This window comes from Lineus longissimus, chromosome 3 (assembly GCF_910592395.1).
Source record: "Lineus longissimus chromosome 3, tnLinLong1.2, whole genome shotgun sequence".
Taxonomy (NCBI): Eukaryota; Metazoa; Nemertea; class Pilidiophora; order Heteronemertea; family Lineidae; genus Lineus; species Lineus longissimus.
Window position 1 is genome coordinate 11,170,455 of NC_088310.1, and position 20,667 is coordinate 11,191,121.

At 42.5% G+C, this 20,667-nt stretch overlaps 3 protein-coding genes across 3 annotated transcripts in view; all 3 read left to right on the plus strand.

The window, feature by feature from the left end:
* LOC135484902 (uncharacterized) overlaps positions 1–20,667 on the plus strand; it is a 23,747-nt gene continuing 3,080 nt past the window's right edge. The window contains exon 1 of the mRNA XM_064766600.1: positions 1–85. The gene's annotated coding sequence lies outside the window, so the exon portion shown is untranslated. The remainder of the gene's footprint in view (positions 86–20,667) is intronic.
* Positions 5,030–20,667, plus strand: part of LOC135484762 (uncharacterized) — a 27,555-nt gene continuing 11,917 nt past the window's right edge. Inside the window, exon 1 of the mRNA XM_064766439.1 lies at positions 5,030–5,084. Within this exon, the coding sequence (XP_064622509.1) occupies positions 5,030–5,084 (55 nt within the window). The remainder of the gene's footprint in view (positions 5,085–20,667) is intronic.
* Positions 14,766–15,949, plus strand: LOC135484274 (uncharacterized). Its single transcript, XM_064765589.1, has 2 exons — positions 14,766–15,467; positions 15,663–15,949. The coding sequence occupies exons 1-2, from the start codon at positions 15,020–15,022 to the stop codon at positions 15,947–15,949; spliced, it is 735 nt and encodes a 244-aa protein (XP_064621659.1). The 5' UTR covers positions 14,766–15,019.

Genomic DNA, 20,667 nt, shown 5'->3' on the forward strand with positions numbered 1-20,667 from the left:
TGGACATTTCTGCATTTTATACCTTGAGCTTTGTGCTAACTGCTCTAAATCGACTTAGCAATTTACAAAACCGTTTCATTCTTTGGTAAGTTATATTATATCATTGGAAGCAGGTATTTGAATTCATTCGTGTACATTCTGACATACATTCATACGAAGAATATACTCTGCAGAGACTACTTAGCCAGTGTCTTTTAGGCCTGTTACACATAATATAGGCCTTTTGTACAGGCGCCCTGAAGCCGGAAAATAGAGTCGAGACAGTCGCGTCGCAACTGAAGAGCTGGCGTCCGAGCAGATGGTATTCCCATATATTTCCCTTTCTTATAATGTCATTTGCCCGATGATCGTATCATTGTTTAGTCTTTGTGCGTTGAGATGGTCAATGAATTTCTAGCGCGCGAATTTCTTTCCCGCTCCACGAAGCCAGCGGAATTCTGAAATGTCATTTCGACCTTGATCAACTCGTCAACAGGGTCACTTAGGTTAATGAAGGCATTATTATTTTACCGAGATTTTGGGTGCTGTGAAGCCTTGCTAATTACACTTTTTCTTTCCCCCTTTTACGTATTGTTTGAAGCCACGTTGGGAAAAGATTTCGAGTGAACGCATGACTGCATTTTTGTGTCTTCAAACAATAACAAGTAACATCATACGCCACAGAGGTTGTTTGGGGCTCTACCCGATTTTCCTAGCAACACAGAAAATCTATATCTACAGCAAGACGTCACAGTGTAGATCCATGGCTCCAGGCAGCGCCTTACTAGTGCATCGGTCCACATAGAGAGGATCGACGCATGGAGGGCTAACTCGGGTCAAATCGGAGTCAACATCGGAAAAGTGTGATAATTCAGTCACATTTTGAATTTTTCCTTTTTTGTGCAATTTGCTATTGATGGGAACTACTTATGTAGAATAGGAGGTGACTGGGCAGGCGACAGCTGGGTAATATTGCCCTTAATAGTACAAATTGTCCTTTCAGGATTTTTCGCAAGGTGATCGAAACAGCAGACGATAGTTTCAGGCGGGCGCCGAAAAGCCCCTTCGCCAAATCTTTGAACATTTAGAAGGCCGTATGGAACCACCCCCCCCCCCCCCCTATGGCCAGGTTGTCGAAATTCAAAATTATTTTTTTACCAAACAATTTATTTATATCTGTAGACTTGCCATAGCAAATATTTTTTCAATACCTCTCCAAATATGTACTTGAGAGTAAAAAACATGCCCTCGTCTAATTGATAGGCCTCGACCCTCCAACCTATGAATATTCATTAGTGGTCTTGTCTCATTTGAGACAAGACCACAGTTGATTTTTTAAGCCTTTTAGCAGTTAAATTGTCAATGTTTGACCGCGACGCATCAAAGAACGCGTGGTGTTGTGAATCTGAAATTTAGATTATGTTATTCCGGACAGTCGGGCAAGTAAATGGTGAAAAATAAAATGGTGATTGACCACGGAAATTTTTTTTTAATCGACAAATTAGACAGACTTTGATATTTCCACTCTTTTCAGCCAACTGGCAGAAAAAACTCAAAACACGCCCCCTATTACCCAATTAGCAAAATTAGCCAAAGAGCCCTTTACACGGGTGGCATGACCGAACCACCTGAGCTTTCTTTTTCTTCACAGTTGTAAATCAAGTGCCATGTTTCACGTTCGATCACTAGATCCCTTACTCTCACATTGCCAGTATGGGTAGACCAATGGATATGCAAGAGTCTCCGATAATAATTCATTTCGAATGCCGCAATATGTTTATCAATTTCTGCTTTGAGCGTTCATGATTCGGCTGCGTACAGAAACACAGATAGAACAAGCGAGCGAAGCAAACAGAGTTTTGTCGCAGTTGAGATGGTGCAGTTACGCCAAATTTCCTTCAGTCTTGCCAGCGCTGCTGTTGCTTTTGTGATCCTTGCCTTGACCTCCTTTGTTGAGCCACCTTCCTCGGCTTGGATTGACCCCAAGTAGGTGAAATCAATCACCTGTTGGGGATGGGTACCTCTCAAACAGAGGTCAACGGTTTCCTTCTTTCAAGATACCATGTTCTTGGTTTCTTCCAGGGTAATCTACATGCCGTATATGGGTAGGGTCTATTCTACCGACCAAAGACTTTACAGACCTGGTTTTTTGGCTCTAACTTTTTTATAAGTGGAGATTTTCATGAAATCGTGTTCACTTTACATGTTACTATACATGGCCCGAATGAAAACTAATACCGAGATGCTTTGAAATTGTATACGGCCGCTAGTTTTTCCCAGCTTTGTTGCTTGGTTGTTCCAGTCTTCTGTTGAGCCAGAGACATTTGGCAGGTCGTTTTCCGTGAACGTCCCGGAAGTTTATGTGTACTTCGCAGACGCTTATTGTGTGTCTCACCAACTCTTGTTCGCGTTATATACAGTACTCTAAAACCTTGTTTTTATGGGTACAAGTGTCCACCTCATTAAAATTTTGCGTGACCGGCCCAAATATTTCACATGCATGGTGTCTTTACAATTGGACCTTACCATGATTGGCTAAGGTCGGGTTCTCTATGAATGTCTGAAGGAACTTCACTCAGTCGCTTGTCGGGTCGTGAAATCGACATGTAGTCTGGATTTGAAATTGACCCCATTGGGTGAGAAGGCCTATTGCAACTCACGGTTTTATACAGGGTGGCTCCAAAAATTAATCGGTGAATTGATTTATTGGGATTGGATGGTTTGGGGCGAGATCTGGGATAAATGCGAGTTTTAGGAAATCCTAAGACTAACGTTACTGTTAGCGCTTGTATAGTATGGACTTGTCATATAAGGGTGCTTTCACGAGAGGTTAGGAACTGGCTCCGATAACACAATCCCTAGCGTTAACACCACCTTTTACGCTAAAAGTGCACATGAAAACCTGTGTTAACGTTAGCGAATGCTAGGCTTACGGTGCCAGTTCCGAACATAAGAATTACTCTAGAGTTCCACAGGTTTTGGATAGGGTCATTGTCGAAAAATCAAGTAAACACGATTCTCCTTTCAGAGTCATTTGTTCTACTTGCATACTTACTTATCGCAATTAAGATTGCTGTTGCCACCATTTATCCATAGATTACTAGAACAATTCTGAAACAATAATTAATGACTCTTGCAGTAGTTACCCCCAAATCCTAAACGGACACTTTAATTTTTACATGTCATAATGCTCAACGTCCAAATGATAAGAGTTCAGTCCATATTAATTTCGTCCCTTTCAACCTGTACGAATTCCAGACCCGGTTCCTCATCTTCCTCCTCCTCCTCAAGGTTGGGGAATGGCCCAGCTTCAATAGGGACCGGTCGCAATGCCATCTCAAAACCCAAGCCTCACTTACAACGCTGACAACATCCATCAGCTGAATTGGTTCGCATCGGCCCTCTCTATCCGTATGGTTCTTTTTCCATGCGTTCCATCTCTTGCGCATATGGTTTTTGAGGGATCTCATGACAGTCAGGTCCAGGGGTTGGACAATTGATGTACAACCGGCGGGAATGAAATAGAGGATTCCCCCAAGGTTCATAGTTTGCACACCGAAATTTTCCGTTCGATGAACCCGGTACCGATCGACCAGTAACAAAAACTGTTCAGCCTCTTCTGCGGTTATATACGGTTGGAAGGCGTGTTCAAACCAATGTTCGGCTGTCTCCTCCTTCATCCAACCTGTTGCTGATGAAGTTATGACCACGTTTTCTGGTAGCTCTTGGTCCGCCAAGGCTGCAAGCTGCCTGACGAATCCTTTATTTGGGAAAGTCACGTGAGCAGCCACGTTTCCGCCGGTTGCAGTGATTGCAAGAGTAACTGTACTTCCAAGTTTGGTGTTGGACCTTGAAGTGCGGATATCCACGGACTTTGCTCCCTTTATGCTGCATGTGTACGTTGGTCGTAGCTCAAACAAGGCAAACGTTTGATCCATGTTAAAGAGAAGTCTAATCGGAATTTCAAATCGGTCGATCGTGTCTCTGAACACTTGCACACAATTGGCGGCATCAGCTGGGAGGGTGGTCGTATTTTTGTTAGCTTTCCGGAATGAAATTTTCTTCCGGTCCATAAAGTTCGCAACCCAGCCGTTCGAAGCGTGAAATTCGTGCATGACTGGTTGAGTCCGGATGAAATCTTGTCTATCGTCAGTGGGTAACGCGTGCCACCAGTCTTCGAAAATTGACATAGCTTTCTCTTGGATGTCTTCGACGGCGAGAGGCAGCCTTTTTTCTCTGACCCCTCTAAACCAGACGATTAGTCTCTCTTCAGCATCAGGCCAAAGACCAACGTTCCCCTCTTTTGCGTGTCGGACTTTGCCTTTTCCTTCACCAGCTTTTCCTTCTAGTTCTTACAAATTCCATTTCTGCATTGTTCGGATTGAGATTCCATAATGTTCTGCAAATTCACGCATGCTGCTGACGGTTCCGTCCAACAGAGCAGCCTCAAGGTCCCGCAAGTAGGCTATTTTCTCTAACTGTATAACTTCTCCGGCGTTTTCGCAATGGCTCTTGACCATCCATCTTCACATTTGGCAAAGTGAGCAACTGAAACCAGATACCCGCTTATACAGGCCTAGGATGACCATGAGGACATATAGGAAAGAAGACAGAATGTCTGTCTGCCACTCTTGCCCAATTGGTGACAAAATCTATCAGTCGAAACGATCGTCCTAATTGGCCGTGGACACCTTGAAATTGGTCATACTGAAGTCGGCCAGATGTCATTCTGCCTCGGTGGTAGGCCCATTGGCCATGCCTTTGAATAGATCTTAGTAGCTCTTTTATAGTGCGATTTGGGAGGCGTGATCTATTCCATGCACTGGAATATTGGATGTGTACCCATAAAAACAAGGTTTTAGAGATTATAGGCCCCTGATGCAAGGGCGTTATTACGTGCGTCTTAGCGCGTTGGAGTTTTCATGTGACTGTAGCCAGCATATCTAATATCTAATGGCTGTTATCGTATGTAATTATCCGAGTTTGGCAGGAGAGAGACCTAGGCCCTTACGTGAGCCTATTGCGTATGAGGTGATCACTTTTTGTATAAATGCAGGTCTTTCAGGCCTGTGGTGGCACACTTACGGAGGTGAACGTGCGGAAAGGTAAGTGCGCATTCGTCAAAAACGCGTTGGACTTCCTCGATTTTAGAAACCTATGGTTTGGCCAAATATTCCAACCATATTAGGCATATGTAGTAGCATGGTACTGTGATATACATGTAGTTCATTGTAATAGTTTATACTCTTATCTCCAGAACTATGACACCAGATAACTCCACCTCGAACTGGTCATTTAATATTCACCATGCCTCACAATTATGACCTGCTTATTTCTGGTTGGTTGATGCAATACAGAAGAGGATGGTACCTGCCCACCAATTTCCCGTCGAGAGGTCCTCCGTGTGATAGGCCTTGATTGGGGTCGAATGACGGAGGAAGCAGTTCGCCTTGCCTGGCAAGCGAGCAGATTAGTACAAAATAATGATGTAGAAATAGAAGTCAACGACCTAGTTGTTGAAGAGGAAGAGGAGGGCAAGGGTCCCGAGTTTTTGCCCCTCCTAGATGTTGATGACTAATGTACAGTAATATTCTTTTCTTGCGAACTTGCGTCTTTTTCTGTGTTTTTTCAACGGTACTTGTGTCGCAATAAGAATTGATAATTGTCCTAAATCTGTTGATGTTGGCAATTTCAACACAATTCCGTGTCATTTGACTGGTGCCATGGGACATGTGCCCTAAACACCTGTCTACTTCTAACCCCGAATATTCATTGTAAACCCTATACCCGGCCAACCACATTCATACTGCCAAGCGGCAAGAAGGTCTACATGAAATGACATGGTTAGACCGTCTCAGCCAGTGTACAGAAACATTGAAACTGATGAGTCGGTATAGCTCGACTGACAATAGCAAACGTCCAACACAGTGTCTTCATAGTAAAGCACGCCAATTGCATGACACAATAGGCCTACACCGGGTGTGACGGCGATCCTCCAAAGACACCAAACCGCAATACTCGTATGTAATACCTCGAGTTATTCCATTGAAATCACCTACTCCTGGTACAGGTCTATAAAACTTGGGAATTATAGATCAGGTTGATCGAGGCCGAGGTAAGTGGGATTTTCCCTTATATAGAATTGGCCTTGGGTTACGAGTTTTAGAGAACTTGTAAGGTATTTGTCCATGGTTTGGGTTATGGACCGAACATCCCACGAAAAAGAGGCATTTTCAGTCAAAGCGAGGCATCTCTGTCGTCTGCTAACGGAAACAAAAGAATTTGAAGTGTTATCCCCTTCCAACAGCAAAGAGCTCCTGGAATGGGACCAAACATCCCGGAATGGGACCAAACATCCAAGCAATGGCGGACGAAAATCATTTTGATAAGGTTTTTTGGTTGCATTTGTCTATCATACTCGTCTTAAATTAGAGAACGGTTTTCGCAAAACTGTCTCATCAAACAGAGCATTTCTTATCGAGCTATATGATAATGCCAATTATGTTACGTACTAAGTATATCCCAAAAATCCGGAATTTGAATAGTATTGTCGGCCTCAGAAATATTTATCGAGGGTATTCAGGTGTGACGAGAAGCGAACCTAATTCATTTCTATTGGTCAAAATGATTACCGAGATTAACTGTCCAGTTTAGCTCGCTCAGTAGCACTGCTGGCATGGTATGTACTTTGCCAAATACATCGTGGGTTCGACTCCATTTGGAATCCTTTTTTCAATTCCTTTTTTCACATTATTATCATTCAATTACATGTACTTTTATTTTAAATTGTTCAATTCCTTTGCTATGCTATTTTTTTATAAAAGTGCACTAGATTATTTTGAAGTCGAAAAGTAATTGCCCTCTCAATCGAAAATAGATATACATGTAAGTTTCCTTACTGTTTTTTTTGTGAGAAAACCACGTGGAACGACTTACACGAGAAACGCGTTGAACTGCGCGGAAAGGTCCTGCCGAACCACATGGACATTTTATGAGGTGCCAAACGCCATGCCAAATCCAAAAATATCCACTAACGCGGGCTATTACGTCCACGCACTTTTGTGCACGTTCGCATACACGTAAAACGTACTGCAAAATGTCTTTATTAATAAGGTCGATGTCGTCCGCGAAGCGGAGATCGCTGATCACCCTCTGAGACTGATGGTGAATTAGCGCTTCAGACATGATATTCTCCTGGAAGATGTTGCACATCCGCTCTCCTACTGATATTGGGGAACATTCGCTGAATTCCTCTCCTCTCTTAACCATGCTGGTTAATGCCCTGTACAATACTTCAATAAAGTTTATGATGCCTCTGATGTTATTGAACCGCCGCATAACTGCCCAATACGATCAACACACTTCTTATAGTCTACGTAGGTGTGGAATATATGATTCCCTAGCCTTAGCTCCTGCACTTAAAAAACACTATCGGGTTGAAGATATGTTCCGCTGTTGATCTACACTTCCTGAAACCAGCTTGCTCTTTGGAGAGGATAGCTTCTGATTGCGGCTGTAGGCGCCTCGGCAGTACTTTCAACAGGGTCTAGCTTTGGTGGCTACATAGGCTAATTGTTCTGGCATTTCCGTACGTTACCTTTCTTTGGGAGTGGGAGGACAATGGGTGTTGTCTAATCATGTGGCCATTCTCCAGTTCTTGCATGCCGATCCTGGTGTAGGCTTTCACTACAGGCTCACCACCAGTAGCCAGAAGCTACGCCGGTATGTTGTCTATACCTGGAGCCTTTCCGTGTTTGAGGCTTTAATTGCTGTCTGAGCTAATTGCTGGGGGGGGGGGGGGGCTAAATTGGCCACATTTAGGTGACGAATCTGCACAGTGTGGGCACTGGGACGTGTTTGATTCACCACTAAATACTGTAGTTTCATGAAAATAACACCACTTCATTAACAGATGGTGTCGCCGCCCCTAACTCATAGGGTGGCGAACAGAGCTGTAGAGAAGGCCGATCATTGGCTGGGATTCCAGAGAGGGTTGTCCAGGCCTCGTATCCAATATGCTTCAGTTTTGAGTCCAATCCTTATTGTTTGGGTTGTTGAAACCGATTCGTAGGTCTCCTATGAATGGGATAATGGGATTGGGTCTTCGGCCATTGTACGGTTTATGCCTGTTTCGCCTATTCCTGTTTCGCCTACAAAATTCCTGTTTCGCCTATTCCTGTTTCGCCTACTTTCCAGTACCCCTACAATAAATCGACTCTCCCACGGGGAACCTTAGGGATGCATGTCCATTTTATGGCGGGGAAAATGTGAGGGGACAATTGGATGATGTTAACGATGTGATGACAATTTGACTAATCAAATGCCATCAACTTTGTTATGCCATGACCGTTTTGAAAGAGTCACCTTGAAAGCGGGGACAGTCCGGGACTTATTTGACCATAGGACCATAGGACCATACTGACACACAGTAAAAACTAATAGATTAAATAGAGTAAAGCAGTCGTTTATTTTATGAAAACTGAATTCATGAGTTTTTGATAAAAATACATAATATTGTACATTCTCATAATTATTTGACCAAAATCAGCTGTAAAACCCATGTCAAAATATACATGTAGGTACAGTACATATAAAGTCAAACAAGGTGGAAAATACATATCATGATATTATGTCAGACAAGGTAACTGATGGCATCAACGTAACTCATTATGTCCCTCTCTCCATTGACGTATTGTTTCAATGCGTACATATGTGGCTCTCCTCGGGTTTGGTCGGTCAGTAAGGGACGGTTCATATTCCTACGTCTGTGGGGAGGTTAGCAATACATTTGAATAGGCGAAACAGGAATAGGCGGAACAGGAATAGGCGAAACAGGAATACACCCATTGTACTGAGTGTCCCAGAACATTTTCAACTAATCGTCATTGGTAGTGTAAAGGGTGTCCCAGTGCTAATGGCTGATAGTGTACAGGGTGTCCATGAAAAAAGTCCAACTGACATATTGGCTTCTGCTGGTTTTAGGGACTGACCTGCCCTTTCAAAGTGAGGCACTGCTCAGGGAGGTAATGGAGCATGTCTTCGGGTCTTATCATCCCTTACCAGCTTCGGGCTTTCAAAGATACTTTGCAGTGCGAAATTGGTAAGAATGATAAGTTGTCCGTCACATATCTGGAGACAAAACCGAACATCCCTCTAAATGTACAGTCTTGTCCGAAGTGATCAGTGAAGGAATAAAAAAGAACGATGCAAATCCCGATTCAATTTTTTTTCAAAGCTAAAGATACACATTATTAGATTGTCCAGCTTTCAGAATAGTACCCACAATCATTCACAACACCCACAGTCAATTCAATTCCATCACAATGTCCTCCTCGACTACATTCACGAACTCTGGTCCATCCACGGCAGTCTCCTCTTCTTCCTCTAAGATAGCATGTGGTCCAGCTTCGATTGGCCTTGGTTGAAACGATGCTTCAAATCAGTTGACGATAACGTCCTCATCAACACCATCCCAGGCATCTCTGATGATGTTGGTCACGTCTCTCTCAGGCCGGTGTGAGGGCAGTCTCCTCTTTCGTCCGTGTGGTCCTTCTTCCTCGATTTCCATTGTCGCCGTACGTGACATTTGAAGGACTTCATGACTGCAACGTCTAACGGTTGTACGAGGGATGTGCAACCAGCAGGTACGTAATCCAGGCTGCCTCTCATGTCGCGGACTCTCGTCCGGAAGTTCTCTGTCCGGTGGACCTGATAATGATCGACGATTAACAGGAACTGGTCGGTCTCGTTGTCGGTGATGTAGGGTGATAAGACTTCATCTAACCACTTGTGCGCCGTTTCCTCCCTCATCCAACCAGTTTTCGATAGGGTAATCTTTACATCTGCTGGTGGGTTGTCTTGGAGGGCTGCAAACACCCGGACGAAACCGCTTCTGGGGAAGGTGATGTACGCCGGCAACTTTGCTCCAGAGGCTGCGATGCAGAGGGTGACGGTGCATCCCAACTTAGTATTGAACCTGGATGATCAGACGTCTATGGCCTTCTCCCCCGTGGTGTTTGCCGTGAACATGGTTCTCATATCAAACAGGACAAAGGTTTGGTCCATGTTAAAGAAGAACCGCATCTGTATATCAAGACGATCGATGCTCCCAGTAACCGCATCTCGGAAGGTCTGGATCCTTGCAGCAGCATCAGCGGGGACGGTCGTTGTATTCTTGGTCACCTTCCGTAGGGACACGTGGCGTCTCTTCATCAAGCACTCCACCCAGCCTATGGATGCGTTGAAATCCCATAGCTGAGGGCGACAATGCTGAATCCCTTCTCTGACATCTTGGGCTAACTCATTCCACTAGCTTTGCCACACTACCAACGCCTTATCTCGAATGTCGAGAACGGAGACTGCGAGGCGATGCTCTCTCATCTGCTGCAGCCATTGGTAAAGCTGGTCCTCAACCTGTGGCCATAACGGATCACGGGGCTCCATCACCGTCTTCTTCCGGCCATGCCCTTCTTCTTGCTTCTGCTCGAGGTCCTCGAGATTCCACCTTCTAAACGTCTCCCAGGGGATGTTATAGTGGGCGGCGAACTCTCTCATACTGCGCACCGTACCGTTCACCAGTGCCTCCTTCTGGTCTCTCAGGTAGGCAAGTTTTTCTGTCACGGTGTAGCGCCGGCGTCGTTTTCTCAGCAGCTCTACATCATCCATTGTCGCACAGGTTGTCTGCAATGTGGGTACCCTCAGTGGGGCTTCATTTATAGGCCTAAGAGGCCCTAGAATTCCTCAAGAAAACCACAAATCCTAGAAACTTCGATTCTGTTTTCTCCCACGTAGGCCTAGGGAGTCTAAATAAAAAAAGAGGGTTGGAGAAAAACAGAGGATGAGCTCCTCGTTTTTCTTCGGAATTTCGTGACTACTATCATTGCCTGAATATCACTTTGCTTTACTAATAAAGCATTTGTAGATTTTTCTTCAGAGTTTCAATAAGGACTTTTTTTGTTTTGGGGGGGGGGTTTGGGTCAATCTAAAAGGTGCTTCAGTTTTATGAGACAACCTGTATAAACGGTCGGCGAGTGGCCTTACCATTTACGTCATTCCACATGCGCACTCATCGACCAGTAGGCCCACAACACTTCGAATCAATAGGGCTGCGGTAATAAGTGGTTTAGCGTAACCGTGACAGCTCGGCTGAGCCATCACAAGGGCCAGCGAAGTCACTCATTGGTTACCTCTGGTGAATAGACTCGAGAGAAGAGGCCGGGCCTTGAATATCCCGAAGTGGTGTTATTTTCATGAAACTACAGTATATTCATCGTAAAGGCGTGGATAGTTTTGACGTATTATGAGATGGGAGAGACCCATATTGGCGACTTCATGTAACTTTATCTTGCCTACTAAGCTGCTGCCTAGAGAGTTTCTTTGAGTACATCTCCTTAGTTCATAGGGTAGGCCCTACTAAAAATTGAAAAAAAGAAAAAAGAAAGAAAAACAAACTTGGAGAAGTATTTGATTTTAATAGGAGAACAAATATTAGGAAGTTAACAAACATGTGAATACTCTCAACTCGACTGTATAAGACCAGATCATATATTTCTTGCCCGCCCATTATATGTTAATCATACATATAGGATTACCCAAAATCACGATTCCAACCAATGAGGTCTGACGAGAATTTATACAGGCCTAACACCCCTAATCTGGATGAATATCATTGTGAAACATAATAAACGTGGTATTGGGCGGTAGTATCAACCTGGTATTATAGAGCCGAGTCGAGAGTATTTTAATGTGACTTAAGGCCTGTGTACACTAGTAAAATATTAGCAACATTTTTAGAACATTTCAAGTTGCAACAAATGTTGCAAAAATGTTGCGTAGTGTGTTCGGAGCAAAACGCGTCTTACAACATGTTGTAAAATTGTTGTAAAATTGTTGCAAATTAAATGCAATTCAATTCTTTGTTGCATGTTGTAAAAATGTTGCAAACTCTTCAGCCAATCAGAAAAAGGATTTGCGTCATGTGATCTACCTGAGGTCATGTGACTTGAACAAGAAGCAGGTATATTTGTTGAAATTTTGTTGCTAGTATACACAGGGCCTTGAAGGGCTTGTTGCAAAATTGTTGTAAAAATGTTGGTAGGGCCTTGAAGGGCATCAAGGCCCTGTGTACACTAGCAACAAAATTGCAACAAATTAGCAACATTTTTACAACATGTTGGTAAATTGTTGCAAACTTTTTAGTGGGAACAAAGGGAAATAAGTATTTTGGAGGGAAAATGGATGATTCCAAGGAGAGAAGATGTGTGTTGAGTGCTTCTGCAGCAATTTTAGCTGTCATTGTTGAGCGGAGGCGGAAGAGGTGGCGAAATACCCAGAGAATATGGACCAGTAACCATGCACATGATGTACAGGCGTCCACAATGCTAAACCAATTCACTCGGAAAACCAAGATGTGCAGACTGGTGATGTACTCGATATCAGCCAGCGATTAGCGCCAGGATGGTTTAAGTCACCGGTGTGCGCGTAAATCTTGTCTCCCGCTGGGTACATTGTGTCCTAAGATGAATTTTGTGAATAAATGGCTGTCTCGAGGTGGAAAAGCAGCATTGACACAAGACCACAATTGATTTTTTAAGCCTTTTAGCAGTTAAATTGTCAATGTTTGACCGCGACACATCAAAGAACGCGTGGTGTTGTGAATCTGAAATTTAGATTATGTTATTCCGGACAGTCGGGCAAGTAAACGGTGAAAAATAAAATGGTGATTGACCACGGAAATTTTTTTATAATCGACAAATTAGACAGACTTTGATATTTCCACTCTTTTCAGCCAACTGGCAGGAAAAACTCAAAACACGCCCCCTATTACCCAATTAGCAAAATTCGAAATTAATTTTTTCATCAAATAATTTCTTTATATCTGTAGATTTGCCACAACAAATATTTTTTCAATACCTCTCCAAATATGTACTTGAGAGTAAAAAACATGCACTCGTCTAATAGATAGGCCTGGACCCTCCAACCTATGAATATTCATTAGTGGTCTTGTCTCCATTTGAGACAAGACCACAATTGATTTTTTAAGCCTTTTAGCAGTTAAATTGTCAATGTTTGACCGCGACGCATCAAAGAACGCGTGGTGTTGTGAATCTGAAATTTAGATTATGTTATTCCGGACAGTCGGGCAAGTAAATGGTGAAAAATAAAATGGTGATTGACCACGGAAATTTTTTTTAATCGACAAATTAGACAGACTTTGATATTTCCACTCTTTTCAGCCAACTGGCAGAAAAAACTCAAAACACGCCCCCTATTACCCAATTAGCAAAATTCGAAATTAATTTTTTCATCAAATAATTTCTTTATATCTGTAGACTTGCCACAACAAATATTTTTTCAATACCTCTCCAAATATGTACTTGAGAGTAAAAAACATGCACTCGTCTAATAGATAGGCCTGGACCCTCCAACCTATGAATATTCATTAGTGGTCTTGTCTCATTTGAGACAAGACCGACAAGACCACTAATGAATATTCATAGGTTGGAGGGTCCAGGCCTATCTGTTAGACGAGTGCATGTTTTTTACTCTCAAGTACATATTTGGAGAGGTATTGAAAAAAAATTTGTTGTGGCAAGTCTACAGATATAAAGAAATTATTTGATGAAAAAATTAATTTCGAATTTTGCTAATTGGGTAATAGGGGGCGTGTTTTGAGTTTTTTCTGCCAGTTGGCTGAAAAGAGTGGAAATATCAAAGTCTGTCTAATTTGTCGATTAAAAAAAAATTTCCGTGGTCAATAACCATTTTATTTTTCACCATTTACTTGCCCGACTGTCCGGAATAACATAATCTAAATTTCAGATTCACAACACCACGCGTTCTTTGGTGCGTCGCGGTCAAACATTGACAATTTAACTGCTAAAAGGCTTAAAAAATCAATTGTGGTCTTGTCTCATTTTTCCTTCAGAGATGGGCGCCGCCATCTTGCATGCTGGTGTCAGTGACGCCGATTTTGATTGGTGGATGATGCGCGCATGGAAGTGACCATTTGAACAGGACATCTGATTGGTTGATCGCGGAAGTGGGAGGTGGCTCGGCAATTTTCGTGACGGTAATAATGCAGAAAGATTACTGATGGACTTCTCGGCGAAGAGATTACTTGGAGCTCTCCAGTTGATGTCATCTCCACAAAGTTGTTATTTATTCCAAAACCACCAAGATATTCGACGTATGACACCCTCAGTGACACTCTTACTTATTATCCACACCTACGAAGCCAAAAGTTGCAAGAATTCGACGCATTTCCGAGGCCCAATTTTGAAACAAAAATCGCCTCCTTTTTAGCGGCCACAACGCGCATTATAGTATAGATGTTGTAAGACGCGTTTTGCTCTGTACACACTACGCAACATTTTTGCAACATTTGTTGCAACTGGAAATGTTGTAAAAATGTTGCTAATATTTTACTAGTGTACACAGGCCTTGAGATACAATCTATTGCAACAACACCCGAAAAAGCATAAGGTAGGCCTACTATTAATAAGTAATATAAATGGAAAATTATTCTTGTGCATAATCATGAACTGAACGAAACCAGATGGTCCCAGCTGTATTACCTCCCTTATTGAATATCCTTTAATACCCAAATTAGAATATTCCAATAAAAAATCGCACCTGGACTCATCCCGGTAATTGCCTGGTTATATTCATGTAAATGTGGTATAATCCATAGTAATGCGTGTTACCTTCGTAATCTACACATTGAAACAACTGAACATCTGGGTCCAATTCCATAAAGGCATTCTAACTTAGTATGTTACTAGGCCTTAGCAAGATTCCAAATGCTTAGTTGGTTGCTTGTTAGCAAGCAATTTAATCGTATTCCATAAAACCATTCTAAGAACCATTCTTACTAGTTGCTTGCTAAACATTGGCTGGAATGGTTTGTTCATTACGAAACCACAAAACCACATTGGTCAATTTCATTTACAATGGGGAAAGGGTTCAATTCAGGACATGGCGTTAGGCCTGAGCATTTGGTGTGTATTCAGAATAGGGGCTGTAGAGCAGACGCTTCAAAATGGCAACTGCAAAAGTTGTTCAAGCTGGAAAGAGGCAAAGGAAGCCTAACTACTCGGCCCAGGAAAATCTTTTTCTTGCTAAGTGCTACGAAGAGTTTAAGGATATCATAGACACACCACACAGGGATGCCAATATCAACGCGAAGAAGAAAAAAGCATGGGACAATATCTGTTCACAACACAAGACAAGATTCCCGCATATTGAACGTTCTAAGGATGATCTAAAACTGAAGCTGTCCAAACTGAAGATGGAATCTCGAGAGAAGCTTCTGGAGAAAAAGAATTCACGCAACAAGACAGGGGGTGGAAAACCCACAACTGAGCCCAACCCAGCCCAGCAGAAAATCCTAGATCTATGTGAAGAAACCCCTGGGTTCAAGGGGCTGAAGAGTGTTGAGACTCCTGCTACAGTGTCGGCATCCCAAGACCAATTACCATCCGATGCAGGTAAGTCAGGACTACCTTTGTTTACAGATGGCTGGAAGAAACACACACTGCAATAACACTACAGAATAACACAGTTTTTAAAGTTACATACCATTTACTATAACCGACAAATTTGCGATCATACAGTATACTGTTGAACAGTTATAATGTTGGAAATATTTCTGTCACCTTTCATTGAAAAAGTTCTTTTTTCAGGTTCCGACAATGATGGCGACCAATCGAATGAAACTGCAGAACCGGCTGAGGAAGTGACAGCAAGTGCAACCACAAGCCGTACCGGAACTCCGTCGTCAAGCACGATTCCAAGGAAATACGCCTCATTCGATGATCTAGTTCACATTGAGAAAAAAAACAACTTCTCAAACGAAAAAAATCTTAAATTGAAAAGAAAGAAACTTAAGTTACAGATTCAGCTTTTGCAGCAGAAAGTAAATGAAGTGAACTCGCCCAAAGACGATGGTCAAGTATTCTTTCACCTGTGAGCCATACTCGGCAACGGCAACTTACTCCACAACAACTACTATTTACATGTTTTGGTGATATTTTGACAAGGCATGGGAGTAAGTTCTCAAACTAAAGAGTGACCATACTAGCATATCCTCTGCATCTTCTTGTTTATTAATGTTCGAATCTGTTCTGTATCAATAAGGCACGTTCACGGTGTCCATTTGCTTGTCCATTATATTCCTCCAGATCAGGCTGTCGACGCCCAGGTTCAACATCATCAACCTGAGGCTCGTTTCTGTCCACTGCGATATTGTGCAGCACAGCTGTTGCTGCAATTACTTTGCAGGTATCCTCTGGATTTCTCAAACGATTTTCGAGGTGTAAGGTATGGAACCTACGTTTCCACCTGCCAATCGTTTGTTCAACCAAAACCCTAGTACGCTTATGAGCTGAATTGTAACGCCGCTCAGAAGCGGTGTGCGGATTCAGAAGTGGTGTCATAAGCCAGCTTCAGCACGGATATCCGTTATCACCGAGGATGAACCCATCAATAGCACCACTCTCCATGAGATCCAAAATCTGACTTGTCCTCAATATTCTGCTATCGTGTGCACCTCCAGGCCATCTTGCCACGATGTTGATGAATTTCCCCTTGTGATTACAAATGACTTGCACATTAATTGAATGATATCCTTTTCTGTTGATATAGTCGATATCGTTCTCATGTGGAGAACACATCCAAACATGAGTTTCGTCCACGCAGCCTATCACTCCTGGAAAGTGTACACGTCTCATCCTATAGAATCCATCCTTGATTTGGGCTATATTTCGTGCATCAGGGAATTTCACATAGTCACATATCTTCTCTGCGAGAGAATCCGTCACACGATGAATAGCACGCCAAGCAGTTTGCGGAGATACTTGTAGAGGATCCCCAACAACATATTGGAAGGTGCCAGTTGCATAATATTGAAGTGCTATCAACACCTGCTGAGATGGGAGTAGGGCGAAGTTTCTCCTTGTAGGATGTTCAATATCCGGGGTAAAAATGTCCGTTATCAACATTATCCCCTCCCTCGAGAATCGATACCTCTTAACAAGTTCTGCATCACTAAAAATGTCCAAAGGGTTTCGACGATCACGGAAACGCGTTCTCTTCGCATTCCTCTACGCAATTCTCTATGTCTTACTTGCCTCTCTGCACCCAGGTGTATAAATGGGTACCGGTCAGAAATGCTCAGATTGTAGCGCTGGTTGAGCAGCTCATCTGAGGTCTACTGAAAGGTTTCAGGACAGACTGGGGTTAAAGTGTAAAGTCGGATGATAACCTATATCGTAGTTGATATCAGACTATAAACCCTAAACTTTAACTTTTTTTAATGCAGCAAGTTCCAGGATCTGTCTCGCCATCCTTACTCTTCGAAGTCCTGAGGTGAAATGACTTTATAATGGTGCTAAGGACTTAGAAGTACCCAAGACCTATTCTAGAAATAGTAAGCAACTAGGAATCTTGCTAAGCTTAGAACGGTTTTATGGAATAGAATTAGTATGGAACTAGAGATGGAATGAAGTTTAGCAACCAACTAGGCCTAGAATGCTTTTATGGAATTGGCCCCTGCTATTTTCTGGTTTATGCCTGTTTCGCCTATTCCTGTTTCGCCTATTCCTGTTTCGCCTACAAAATTCCTGTTTCGCCTATTCCTGTTTCGCCTATTCCTGTTTCGCCTACTTTCCAGTACCCCTACAATAAATCGACTCTCCCACGGGGAACCTTAGGGATGCATGTCCATTTTATGGGGAAAATGTGAGGGGACAATTGGATGATGTTAACGATGTGATGACAATTTGACTAATCAAATGCCATCAACTTTGTTATGCCATGACCGTTTTGAAAGAGTCACCTTGAAAGCGGGGACAGTCCGGGACTTATTTGACCATAGGACCATAGGACCATACTGACACACAGTAAAAACTAATAGATTAAGTAGAGTAAAGCAGTCGTTTATTTTATGAAAACTGAATTCATGAGTTTTTGATAAAAATACATAATATTGTACATTCTCATAATTATTTGATCAAAATCAGCTGTAAAACCCATGTCATAATATACATGTAGGTACAGCACATATAAAGTCAAACACGGTGGAAAATACATATCATGATATTATGTCAGACAAGGTAACTGATGGCATCAACGTAACTCATTATGTCCCTCTCTCCATTGACGTATTGTTTCAATGCGTACATATGTGGCTCTCCTCGGGTTTGGTCGGTCAGTAAGGGACGGTTCATATTCCTACGTCTGTGGGGAGGTTAGCAATACATTTGAATAGGCGAAACAGGAATTAGGCGAAACAGGAATAGGCGAAACAGGAATAGGCGGAACAGGAATAGGCGAAACAGGAATACACCATTTCATCATATACCCTATGTGCACTGATCCGGCAGACAAGACATCGGAAAAGCAAAAAATACCCCGAAAAATTAATTCACACTACACCAAAATCAAGGACAGTGTACAAAATACCGACTTTTATAAGATAACACCGAACTCGCCTCACCTGATATCATTGCAGAGTGTATTTTGAGAAAGATTTGCGAAAGATGCACGAAAGAAATATCGCATGGCTGATGAGTGTGCTGTCCGCCCATGCAGTAATGATATCGAGACTGCACGAGAAATTGTCTCGTTCGGTCATCAGGACCCTTATTGTTGAAGTGCGTTTCTCTTTTGCAACACTTTCATTGCTGCTATTTCTGATGTCATCAATTTATTCCTCGCTTCGAGGATTTTAGGTCTCATTAGGGAGGGGTTTTTTGTATTCATGCGCGGCCAACCCCTAACTCGTAGTTCCTAATAAACTTTGAATATGTCAGTTTTCGGGTTAAATGGCCGTGCAGGACCATCTGTTACAGAAAAGGGGTCATCCAGTCTATTTTTCCAAATGGGAAGCTTTGGCAATTTGGCCGATATCAAGATATTTGAATAATTTCCTGGAAAAAATGGCGTTGTGACACATCGAAGTCATGGTGTGCTGGTGCCAGATACCAGAAATGGAGTCGGGTTCGGAGTTGCCATTTTTAGGTTTTCTGCAAATTTTCCTCAATATTAAAAGAACTAGATGGTTGACCCATGTTTTTTTTACTTAATTGTACTGGCCGATAGTTAATCTTTGCTAAAAAAAACCAGTGTCATGTGACATTATTACCAAATAGTTTTTTGTGACCTTTAACCTCCGACCTTGACCTTCGATGATTTCAAAGTGAAAATGGTGAATGCAGTTCTAAGGTTGGTAAAGTTGTCACGTTTTCTGTTTATACATGAAGGTCCAAGTATCAAAAGCGCATCAGTGACATAGTTGAGAATTTTATCTTTCCAACGATATGCACTGAGTTTTATGAATATAATGTATCTCATGTCCCTAAAATCACACTTTATAAAGATGGTCCGCTGTCAGAAATTGACCAGGCCCGTTTACAGGATATTCCAAGAAAATCCCTCCCTAACGAGACCTGATGTGGTCGCGATGTGACCAAATGACATCGCCGTCAACTAAAAAATTACGTCATACTTGACGTCTTTGCGTCACGAGAGGTCACGAGAGGGTTTTTTGTTAAAAACATGACAAAAATCACCTTTTAATTGTCGTTTCTTAGATATTTATGGGGATGTGTGATATATGATGAATAGAAAACCGACTTTGTGACTGGTCCTCGTCACCAGCTCAGCACTCGATGATTTTAAAGCTGGTAAAAAAATACCGATTACAAAAAGATCTGACACGAAATTTGAAAGACGTAAAACTATGTCAGAAATAAGTTACACAACAAGAACATACCTTGGGAACTATACAGAAGGGATAGTGTAACATACGGCTTGCAATTCTATCATAAATGGTTCACACATCCTTATACATGTATACTAATATACTCGGGTTTCGCACGCCAAACGTCCACTGCAGCAAGCCAGTGTTCAAGCCCACGACGGAAGTAAGTTTCTTGATTGATTGACCAGCAGCATCAATGGCAATAGTGGCTTGAAGACTAAAATTTCCCCCATTACGGGCCTAGAAATGTGCACTATGTAAAGATCTGGCTGGACGTTGGGAGTGAGAAACTGGAGTATTTGGAATGCTCGTATTATCTTAATTCATCCTAGTCGTGAGGTTTCATCAAAGTGCGCAACGAGCATTGTTCGTGGATCACTTGACAAGTTAATGTCCAGCTGTGCTTTGATTTACGTTTGTCGTGTTGTGACACCCCATATATTGTTTAGTTTATGTTTTTTAACACCCTGTAGTAGTATAGTTGGCATAGGTGGCAGCACTGGTTGGGTGAGAGTGAACTTGCAAGATGGAGGACAGCTAGAATACATGGTTCAATTCAAGACGAGTTTAATTTGATGAGAAAAGTTGTTGATTTACACCAAGAGTTAAGAGTTTGATTTATTCATACAGTCCCAACAATACAACGTTGAATAAGGCCGTATTAGACCCTGTGTTTGGTATGGGTTGTGTGTTGTGTGCCTCGCTTGGTGAATGTTTGCATTAGGGTACCGATCTAGTAGGGAAGGATACTTGTGATGGTAACGTTTCGTGTAGGCGTGATTCTCTCTGACATCATTCTTGGGTTACCTGTTTCTGTTGCGGCCCCCGGCACTAGTCCGGGAGGAAAGTATTTTATATTCCATGGCTGCCTGAGAGACTTGGAAGCCCCTCGCTCAGTTTAGCTCTGACTTTACAGTCTCCTAGGT